Source organism: Pipistrellus hanaki, assembly GCF_964339955.1.
Source record: "Pipistrellus hanaki genome assembly, chromosome: 9".
NCBI classification, from domain to species: domain Eukaryota; kingdom Metazoa; phylum Chordata; class Mammalia; order Chiroptera; family Vespertilionidae; genus Pipistrellus; species Pipistrellus hanaki.
The window spans coordinates 78,211,683-78,221,960 of NC_140511.1; the positions used below are offsets into that span (position 1 = coordinate 78,211,683).

Consider the following 10,278-nt stretch of genomic DNA (forward strand, 5'->3'; position numbering starts at 1 on the left):
GCAACCCCTTTCCCAGCTCCAGGCACCCCTCTTCCAGCCAGGAGCTGGAGAAGCCGCTCAGCGGGGCCAGACCTCTCCCCACCCCAAGGTCTGCCCTGCCCTTTGTCCTCTCCTGGGGAATCGGATGGCTTGCCGCCTGGCAGGCAGGGGAGTTGTCAGAACGGGGAGGTGGGCTAGTCTGGCCCTTCCCCTCCCCCGGCCCCAGGCTCCATGGAGCACATCACAGCCGCTCCGGAGCGTGGCCCCAGCTCCCCGCCCCTCCCCCCAGGCCTGCCATGCTGACCGCGCGGCGGTGCGGAAGACCCTGGACAGCAGCCTGGCCTGGTCTGGCCCCTGCCTGCCTGACTGGGTGCTGGTGCCTGCACCTCCGCACCTCCCTGCCCGCACATCTGGGACTGGGGAGGGCCGGGCTCCCTGGTGGAAGGGGAGTCGAGCTGCGGTGTGAGGTGCCCAGAGCCGTGTTGGCTGCCAGGTGACGGGAAAGCGGCCTCCGGGCCGTCCTGCCTGCCGCGGTGGCACCTCCCTGGACTGCCTCACTGGGTCTGCACTGTGGAAGGAGCGAGAATCCCAGCACTAAACTCTCCCTCGCTCTGTTTTTTGAGGAACCTGAACGAACCTGAAAGCAAAGACCGAGTGGAGACTCTGAGGTGAGAGGGCTGGAGCCAGCGCGGCCCTGCCCCGGCCGCCGGGCTTGCCACGCCTCCTGCTCCTCTCCTCCTGCCACCCCTTCGCCACCCTCTCGAGGCTTCCCTTTTCCTCAGAGCCCCATGCCCAGCTCGGGGCCTGCGGTCAGGGGTGCTCGGGAGGGGGCGCCCTGCTCACCTGTCTGGGCCTCCGCGCTTCCCGGGTCCAGCCCTGAGCTCAGGCCGTTGGGCGGTGCCCCCCTTTCCCTTCCCCCCACCCCGTTCCTCCCTGACCTCCCCTCTCAAAGGGAAGCATGGCTGTACCCCTGCCCTGCCTGGGCTGGCTCCTGCCTGGCTTCTCCTCACCTCTGCCCAGGGGGAGGCCGGACTACCCACGCCTCTCGCCGCCCTCTGCTCTCCTCTGCTCTCAGGGTCCCTGGTGCCAGGGGGGTGCGTGGGGGGGGCCTCGGCCCCGCTGACCGGCCCTGCCTCCCCGCAGACCTCACGTGGTGGGCGGTGGCGGCAGCGACAAGGAGAAGGAGGAGTCCCGGGAGGCCAAGCCGCGCTCGCTGCGCTTCACGTGGAGCATGAAGACCACGAGCTCCATGGAGCCCAACGAGATGATGCGGGAGATCCGCAAGGTGCTGGACGCCAACAGCTGCCAGAACGAGCTGCACGAGAAGTACATGCTGCTGTGCATGCACGGCACGCCGGGCCACGAGGACTTCGTGCAGTGGGAGATGGAGGTGTGCAAACTGCCGCGGCTCTCCCTCAACGGGGTGCGCTTCAAGCGGATATCCGGCACCTCCATGGCCTTCAAAAACATCGCCTCCAAAATAGCCAACGAGCTGAAGCTTTAACAGGCTGCCAGGAGCGGGGGCGACGGAGGCGGGCGCTGGACTTAGCTGCTGCCCGCGCTCCGGCCCCCGGGCAAGACTGCAGACGGACGGCGTGTCTCCCCTGCTGCACTTCTCCCTCCGCCCGCTCCGTTTTCCTCCATGTGCGCGGGGATGGGGTGGTCTTTCCCCACGATGGCCCCTGCCCAGATGCTGCCCTTCCCTCTCCCACAGGAGGTCCAGGAAGGGAGGAGGGCAGGGCAGGGCTCCCCTCGGTACTGCGGTTGCACAGAGTATTTCGCCTAAACCAAGAACTTTTTTATTACCAAAAAGAAAAAAGAAAAAAAAAATCCCAGCGGCCACTTTTCCTCCCTGCCCCATCGGGACAGCTGAGACTGGATCTGTGGGGTTTCCTGGGAGGGTGGCTCAGGGCTGGAACACTCTCAGGCAAGAGTGGTGGAGCTCCCGGTCAGGCCCTCCGCCAGGCCCGCTTTGGGCTTCTCCCTCTCCCCTCCCCTCCAAGCAAACCACCAGAGGTGGCCTTCCCCGGACCTCAGGCCCCTGGGCCGGAGCCTGGGGGCCAGGGGCTGGGGCGGGGGTGCTGTGCGGCCCTGAGGTGGGTGGGCTGGCAGCGAGACGTGGGGCCCTGGCCTCCCCCCACACTGTATCCTCTGCCCCCCTCCCCCCGAGCTGGGCATTTCCTTCCACAAGCTGCTGTGGGGACTTTTGTCCTCCCCTCGAGTCTGTGCCATCTTGTCCCACCCCCTCCCGGGGACGCAGGCGGGGCTGACCCCAGGGTTGGGAGAGGGGAGGGGGTGCGGGCAGACGGGCTCCCGGCCCCAGGGGCCGCCGGGCTGGGCGCTCTCCGCCATGGGAGAGCCTTTTGTCTGAAAGCTCACAGCGAAGCCCGCTCACTCCGCTGCTCCTCTCCCACCGCTCCGTTCATTGGCATTAATCTGGGCACCAGCTAGCTCCATAGCAGTGACTTCCCTCACCACTCATCTCTGGCCTTGCCTTTCTTCCTGACACTGTCACCCTTCCACTCAGGAGACACTGCCCGCCCGGAGCCTCCGGGCCACGCCGGCCAGATGGGGCAGCAGGGCCGGCCCGCCCTCCACGGGCAGGGGACGGCCAGGCCACGCCCAGCTCGCCAGCCGGTGGCCGGGGGGGAGCGGCTGGTGGTGGGCGCTTGGCTGGTGGCGGCCGCTGCATCCCTTAATTTATTTCTCTGCTGTTTCTGTTGTTGAGAAATTGGGGGAAGGGGTCCAGCAGAGAGGCTGCCCCCACCCTCACCTGAGTTGTACATTTTTTGTGATGGGTTTTATTTTTTATTTTATTATTTTATTTTTTTGATTTATGATGACTCCACCCCTCCATCACCCCACTCCCAGGCCAGGTTCCTTGGCGATTAAAGCCCTTGGGTCCCAGGAAGGGGCCTTGCCAACCTCAGTCCTCCTGCCCCCAAGCCCAGCTCCGGGCTCGGCTCCGGCCAAGGGCTCCCTCCTCCCCTCCCCCCTCCCGCCCTGTGGGACAGCCCTGGTGCTCCGAGGGGCTGGGAGGGCATGGCTTGGCTCCCGAGGGGGTGGTGGCGGCCAGGGGCTCCCAGGCAAGGCGGCCCTCCCCACCCAGCCCCCACTCCTGCACTTAGTTTCTCCTCTGGATCAAACACGTAATAAAGAGAATGTTTGGAATCTGAGCTACCTCCTCGTTCTTCTCCCACTGGGCAGGGACCCAGTCCCTGTGGGCACGGTGCAGCCCAGCTGGCTGGGCCGGGGGCACCCCCTCCCACCCCCACGGCAGCCAGGAAGCGGGGCCAGGGTCCTTACACCAACAGGGAGAGAGGACGCAGTGAGCGTGGAAGGTTTTATTTCTTTAAAAACATTGAAAAATAAACCCATGTCTGCATCTGTTCCTTTCTCTAAGCTTCCGGGTGGCGAGTGCAGTGGGCACTGCGAGCTCAGCACTTCCCTTGAGGCCTCTCGTGTGGCCAAAGCGGGGAGAGCTGCCCCTTCAGTCTCAGCTGCTGTCCAGGCCGAGGACCTCTCTGCCCCCTCCCCCCACCAGCCCCTCCCTACCTCACCCCAGACTTATTGCTAAAAGGAGGGAGAGAGGAAGAACTGCCAACAGGCCACATGTCCTCCCCCCACCCCCCAAGCTACGATCAGGACCCCTCTACACCCTCCACACGAAGGGTGGGGTCTAAAGGCCACTCCCCAGCTGACAGGAGGCAGCCACTGCGGCCGCTCAGAGGCCCGGCCCAGCCCCAGCAGGCTGGTGGGAGGTGGCGCAGCTGCCAGAGGCGGCCAGGCCAGCAGCTGTGGGTCTCTGAAAGACCTTGCAAGAGCTCTAGTCCCTTCTGCCAGTGAAGCCAGGGTGCCCGCGCATCCAGCAAAGGTGTTCTGGAGCCTCGGGGCTCAGAGCGAGGGGGCTGGAGGCTCCAGGGGGGCTCCGATCAGGGTGGGCGGGGGCTGCGGGCCAGGGCGGGCGCTGTGGCGGGAGGCAGCCACCGCCGGGCGGATAAGAGGTGGGGGGGGCTGGTTGGGGGCCAGCCGGGGCTGGAGGAAGCGGCCCTGCTGCAGGGGTGGCGGCTGGCGAAGCAGGGTAGGAGCCGTGGGCAAAGGTGGCCTCAGCAGGGGGGGCGGCTGGGACAGGGAGGCGGGGGGCGGAGGAGGGGGTGGCGCGGGGGGCGCGGGTCGGGGCACAGAGGTTGAGACCGATGTGATCTGGACCTGAAAGGGAAGAGGAGAGTGAGACCAGGCTCCGCCACACCCTCAGCCCACCCGGGGACGGGGGTGGCTCCGCTCCTCTCTCCTCGGAAGGGTCCCTCCCCTTCTCACCTCGTCATCTTCCTCTAGGGCCGGGGCGGGCAAGGGAGCCCCTCTCCTGGCCTCCTCCATGGGGACCGGGGCTGCCGGGGCCCCGTCCTGCTCAGCCTCCCATTCCTGCAGCACCTCCTCCAGATTGAAGCGGCGCCGGTAGCTCACAAAAAAGGTCTTCACCTGCGTCAGGGTCTTGTTCCCAATCACCTCGGCAATAGCCCCGAAGTCTTTGCCGTACCTGCGGATGGCTGCGGGCCGGCCGAGGGGCACAGAGAGCACTGAGAGCTGGCTCCTTCCGGCCCCTCCCCCCGCCCGCTCCTCGGAGGGCGGGAAGGCAGCCCGGGCCCTCCGTTCTCCTCCACGTCGCACCCACCTTGCACAGCCAGTAGCTGCTCATCCGTGGTCCAGCGGGAGTTGAACTTGGTGTTGACCTGAAGAGCAAGGAACAGATCCCTGACGCTCAAAAACACAAAGACCGAGGCTCCGCTCTCCGAGCAGAACACCCCTGTCTGCCGGCCTCCAGGGGACCCCTCCCTGCACCCCAACTCCAGAGCAGCCTCACCTCGGGGGGGCGGAGCGGGTCAATGCCGCCCTCCAGGGCTTGGCGGAGGCTGCTGTTGGTCTGCTTCATGCTTTGCACCTGGGAGCCCGGGCAATGGAGGGATGTCAAGCTCTCTCCGCCCGGGAGCCGGTCCACACCAGCCGCCCCAGGGCTCTGGTTCTGCACACACCAGTGCCACTTCCCACAAAGCTCCGCCACCCACCACCTCTCTCACTCCACCCTGCAGCCACGCAGCTGTGCCCGCTCCTGTCCACAGGCCAGCAGGCGAGGCAGGGGCAGCAGCAGGCTTGGCGCCCGCACCGGCTCCCTCACCCCTCAGCTGCCCGGTCACAGTTCCCAGCTGCAGACTCCTCCCTCTGCACGCCCCCACCTGACGCTTGAGGGAGATGAGCTGGGAATCGAGGCCTCGGAGCGTGAGGTTGGCAAGGTCTGGGCTTCCGGACACGGCGGTGAGGCCCTCGGGGCTCAGGTACATGCCCTTGGGGGGGCGCCGGCGCGTCCTCAGGGGGTGGTGGCGATACTGAGACGCCTGGGCCTCCTTCTTCCCGGGGCCTGGACGGGCGTTCAGGGGCCGCGAGGGCAGGGGCTGCCAGAGAAAGGAGAGGAGGCGGTGGCGCAGAGCCCACAGAGAGGGCCGGCAGGCGGGCCCGGCGGCTCTCAGACCTCACCTCTCTCTTGGGGTCCCCGGCATCGGGCTCTCCCTCACTCACAGCCCCTCGTCCCTCTTCGGGCTCATCACTGCTGACACGGGGGAGAGGAAGAGTGAGCGAGGTGGGGGCTCCGCGCGGCCCCTCCCACACCCTGGCTCCCCCGGGGCGCCCACCTCTCCTCTTTGTCCTTGCGGCCCCCCAGCCGCCGAGCCTGTCTGTCCATCACGCTGGTGCGGCTCCGCGTCTTCTTCCAGGAGTAGTAATACTTCACCAGGCTGGGGATCAGCTTGTCGGGCAGCTGGAGGGGCAAGGCCAGAGGCTGGGGCCGCCGCGCCCGAACCCGGGCAGGGGCGGCAGGAGGGAGGGCGGAGGAGGGGCGGGCACAGGGAGGGCTTTACCATCTGCTGGATCCGCTGGAAGCACTTGCCGTGGAAGCCGAAGGCCTGTTCGAACAGCACCTTGTCCTCCACGGTCCACTCGTCCGGGAACGGGGTGAAGTTGGCCAGGTCGGCCAGCGACTTCTCCACGTCGTGCTTGTGCCACAGGAGCATGCCCAGCGCCTGGCCGGGGAGAGGGCGCGACTCAGCCGGAGCCGCCCGGCCCGGCCTGGCCCCACCCAGACCCCGGGGCCGCGGCTCACCTGCTCGATGTTGTAGCCGTGCTTCTCCTTGGCCATCGCGATGTACTTGTCAACTGCGGGGGGGTGGGGTGGGGCGCAGATATTGGAGGAGGGATTACAGGTCCTAACCCTGCCCCTCCCCGCCCCCCGCCCCCACACACAGGGGTAGCCTCCAAGCCTGAGCCCCAGGGCAGGGCTTGCACCCACACTCCTGGGGCAGACGGGCATGAGCGCCCGCCCCCAGTGCCCAGGGATGCGCATGGAGCCAGGCTCCCACCCACTCACGCTTGGCATCCGACACGCAGTGGTTGGGCGACCACACGAGCATCCCCTTCAGCTCCTTGTTGCTGTAGCGCGCGGGGCTCTCTGCAAGGCAGCGGAGGGGGAGCGCTCAGCAGCGGACGGGCGCGGGCCGGACGCATGGCCCAGGGCGGCAGGGCAGCGGGCCTGCGAGGTGAGGCCCAGAGAGGAGGAGGGGCAGGAAAACCCGCCATGCCATGGGGCCACCACCCCCGCCTGCCCGCCTGGCTGTCCTTCCAGTGGGCGCCAGCCAAGGGCTCCCCTAGGTGGGGCTCGGGGCCAAGCCCCGGGCCCTGGGCACCCCTCCCGGTGCAGCCTGTCCTGCCACTCACCAGGCTTGCACTCGGGGATTACGGCCTGGTAATTGGTTCCAACGCGGATCATGCTGTCTGTGGAGCCAGGAGGAGGCAGTCAGGGCTCCAGGGAGGGAGGAGGGAGGAGGGAGTATGTGGCGGGGGAGGTGGCCTGGAGTTCTTCCTGAGCACCCAGGCCCCCACCTTCCAGGAGGCTCCCTTCCCTGCTCCCCTCAGCCACACAGGAGCTGGAATAGGAGAGACCCTGCCTGGTGGCGGCCTGTGGGGGCATGGGGGGCCCAGGGGACTCGGGGTGGGGGTGGGGGGCAGCGGACAAGGGGCCAGTCTGAGAGCCCAGACCGGGCAGAGCCCTTTGTTCTGGCGGGGGGTGGGGGGCGGTTGGAGGGCTGCCCCTAGACCTGGACCACAGCCCTGCAGGAACCCGAGGCTCCTCCCCACCACATGAGCTTCCCAGCTCGGTGTGCCGTCTTCCCAGACCCTGGCCGGCCAGGCCCCGGCCCCACGCAAGGTGGCAAGGTATGCGGGGGGGCGCCCCTCTGGGGCGGGAGGGGGAGGGACGCCCCAGCCCCTCAGGGCGCGGGCGGGCAGCCAGGGGCCCAGCCTCCAGGTTCCGTGCCGGCGGCCCCAGGCTTTGGGGAGACCGAGGCACAGGCTCCGACCCGCGGAGGGCAGGACCCTGAGGGTAACGGCCAGGGGTCCGCCACTCTCCCCTCCCCGCCCCGCTCCCACTCCCAGCCCGCGGGGGGGGGGGGGGAGCCCTAACCCTGGCCGCGGGCTCACCGTGCGAGTGCTCCTCCTCGCTGCTGTCATCCTCCGAGTGCGGCTGCCCGCCGTTGGGCGCCGTCTTGGCCCGGCTGCGGGACAGGATCCCGGAGCCCGCGCTCGGCTTCTCCATCACCGAGGGCATCCCCCCGCCCGGCGGCCCCGGGGGGCGCGGGAGCCTCGGGAGAGCGGCCGGGGGCTGCGGCGCTCGCCTCGGGTGCCGCGCGCGGCCCGGCCTGGAGAGGTCGCCACTGAGGCCGCGAGAGGCGGGAGGTCGGCGTGGCCGGGGTCCGGCGAGGCGGGGGCTCAGCGGGCAGCCCCGCGCTCCCCGCGACCCCCGCGGGCCAGGGCGTCGGAAAAGTTTGTGCGGAAGCGGGGTGCGCGGGGGGGCGAGCGCGGGGCCCGGGGCGGCGGCGGGGCGCGCTCGCCCGGTGCGCTCCCCGGGCCGGGGGCTCCCCCGGGGGGAGGGAGGGCGCCCTGCCCTCGGGGCGCCCCGAGCCCCGCGCCCTCCTACCCGCGCAGTCCGCGCGCGGGCACGGCACAGCCACCGGCGCCCCCGCGGGCTCCGCGTCCCTCGGCTTCGCCGGGATGCCCCGGTGCCCGGCGGGCGCCCTGTCCCGACCGGACCCCTGCCCGCGGCCGGCGGGGCTCGGGGGCGGCGGGGCGCGCGGCGGGGGCGCGGGCGGAGCGGGCGGAGCGGAGCCGCGGGGCCGCCTGCACGCTCCCGGCGCGCCCCCCGCTCCGCGCCCGGCGCTCGCTCCTCGCTCGGCTGCCGCCGCCGCCGGTCGGCTCGCGCACACAATGAGCGCTGGCAGGGAAGTAGTGCCGGCTGCGGCCTCAGCACCCCTCCCCCCGCGATGCCTCCGCCAGCTGAACATCTGGCCCCGGGCGGGGGGCGGGGGCGGGGGCCGGGCGGGGCGGGGCCGGCGGGCCAGACCTCCGGGGGCGGGGTCAGGCCGAGCGGCGGGCGGCCCTCCGCGGCCCCGGGGCTCCAGGCCTGTCCCCGGGGGGACCTCGCCGCCCCCCCCCCCCGCAGTAGCCGGGGGTCACCCCCACCCGCCGGGGCCTCGGCTCACTGCCGCCCGCCCCGGGGGCCCTGAGGCCGCCGGCCCGCCCGGGTGGAGCCCAGCTTTTCCTTCATTTCCCTTCCTGCCAAGGAACTCCCGCCCCCCCTTCCGCAGGGGGGACCCCCCTCTTTGGGCGCCCTTGGGGGCCACAGCGGATGGGAGGCCGGACAGGCCAGGAATGAATTCTTCCCAGAGCTCCTCGGCCAAACCCAGCTCTTGGTGCATCTGTGGGTCCCCGGGGGTCACCCCGTTCCCTCTCATTGCCGCAGGGTTCACCCCGACACGGCCTAGGGGCTGCGGGGCGGGGAGGGAGCGGTGCAGGGAGAGGGCTGGGTGCCCCCCACCCCAGGGGTCCCTGTCCCCGCGGGGAGCGGCCCCTCCCCCGGGCAGGCTCGGGCAGAGTGACAGGCCGGGAGCGGGCAGACGGCGCAGACGGAGGGGGGGAGGGCAGAGTCTCAGCCAGACCCGCCACCCTGCCAGGCACACAAAGAGCAGCGCGCACCGGCGCGGCTCGGGGTCCGAGAGCCGTGCGGTCCGTCCCGCAGCCCGGCCCGTGCGGCCCCGGGCCCCCCCCCCCCCCCCCCCGCTCTTAGGCACCCCCGCCGGGCACACCCGCGGTGCCCAGGCCGGGCCGCACTGGCACCTCCGCTCCTGCGCTCGGCCGCTCTGTAATCAGGTTCCTAAATTTAGCTGCAGCCCGGGCTCGGCCCCAGCCCCCACCCGCCGAGGCCGGCCCCGGGGTCCTGCGGGCGGGGCAGGGCCTGGCTGGGGCCTCCCGGTCCGGGGGCTCCTGCGGGCGGCTGGGCAAAGCCGGCCCGAGCGCCACCCGCCTGTGGCACCGTCGGGCCACACACGGGGCCACCCAGCCCGCGGCCACGTTGCCCGCCACACCTCCAGCAGGAGCTCCGGGGCCTTTTTCCTTCCTCCTCCTGAATCATGGCCTGGGCACCAACCCCGGTCTGGACAAAGGAGGGGGATGGATGGGCCAGGGCAGAGCCGAGCTGAGGGTCTGGGCTGGGGGTCTGGCTGAGGGTCTGGGCTGAGGGGTCTGGCTCGGGGGGTCTGGGCTGAGGGGTCTGGGCTGAGGGGTCTGGGCTGGGGGGTCTGGGCTGAGGGTCTGGGCTGGGGGGTCTGGGCTGGGGGGTCTGGGCTGAGGGTCTGGGCTGGGGGGTCTGGGCTGAGGGTCTGGGCTGGGGATCTGGGCTGGGGGGTCTGGGCTGAGGGGTCTGGCCCGGGGGGTCTGGGCTGAGGGTCTGGGCCGGGGGGTCTGGGCTGGGGGGTCTGGGCTGAGGGTCTGGGCCGGGGGGTCTGGGCTGAGGGTCTGGGCGGGGGGTCTGCCTGGATGAAAAGAGCCTCCCCCTGACCCTCCCTGAGTGGCAGGGCTCACCCGCCCCCAGCACCTCCAGGCCTCAGAAGGCTGTCGCCTCCGTCCCCCCCTGCCTGGCAGGCAGCCATGGCTGCACACAGCCCTCCCCTGTGATGGAGTCTTCCATCTTGCCCACACCGGAACCCCATTAGGCCGGGCCTCAGTTGGGTTCCCCATCCCCCTTGCCTCGCCTCCTCTTTCTGCCCTCACCTAGCGTCCTGGGCCCGGCCTCTGGCCCCAGGCCTCAGCAGTAGGCACACTGTCCCCTCCCCCCAGGCTGCCCCGGGGCCCCCCAGCCCCTGGCACCCTTCCTCCCCAGCACCCCAGCTCACACAGAATTCCCTCCCCAGCACCCCAGCT

General features: G+C 70.5%; 2 protein-coding genes across 17 annotated transcripts in view; one reads left to right on the plus strand and one right to left on the minus strand.

The window, feature by feature from the left end:
• Positions 1 to 3,155, plus strand: part of MARK2 (microtubule affinity regulating kinase 2) — a 54,468-nt gene extending 51,313 nt beyond the window's left edge. For all 14 annotated transcript variants that reach the window (XM_084895824.1, XM_084895817.1, XM_084895828.1 and 11 more), the window contains 2 exons: positions 603 to 647; positions 1,123 to 3,155. In XM_084895824.1, the coding sequence (XP_084751950.1) occupies positions 603 to 647; positions 1,123 to 1,483 (406 nt within the window). In that variant the 3' untranslated portion in view covers positions 1,484 to 3,155. The remainder of the gene's footprint in view (positions 1 to 602; positions 648 to 1,122) is intronic.
• On the minus strand, positions 2,779 to 9,066 carry RCOR2 (REST corepressor 2). Of its 3 annotated transcripts, none has more exons than XM_084895868.1 (12): positions 7,504 to 9,066; positions 6,742 to 6,798; positions 6,395 to 6,475; positions 6,131 to 6,183; positions 5,889 to 6,050; positions 5,664 to 5,788; positions 5,509 to 5,581; positions 5,211 to 5,426; positions 4,841 to 4,918; positions 4,652 to 4,709; positions 4,297 to 4,526; positions 2,779 to 4,188 (listed from the first exon to the last, which is right to left on the minus strand). In XM_084895868.1, the coding sequence occupies exons 1-12, from the start codon at positions 7,628 to 7,630 to the stop codon at positions 3,874 to 3,876; spliced, it is 1,575 nt and encodes a 524-aa protein (XP_084751994.1). In that variant the 5' UTR covers positions 7,631 to 9,066; the 3' UTR covers positions 2,779 to 3,873. The 3 variants fall into 3 exon arrangements, with proteins under 3 accessions (XP_084751994.1, XP_084751993.1, XP_084751995.1); XM_084895867.1 differs by having other exon boundaries at positions 5,509 to 5,578; positions 7,504 to 8,489; XM_084895869.1 differs by lacking the exon at positions 4,297 to 4,526 and having other exon boundaries at positions 5,509 to 5,578; positions 7,504 to 8,498.
• Between the last annotated feature and the right edge of the window lie 1,212 nt (positions 9,067 to 10,278).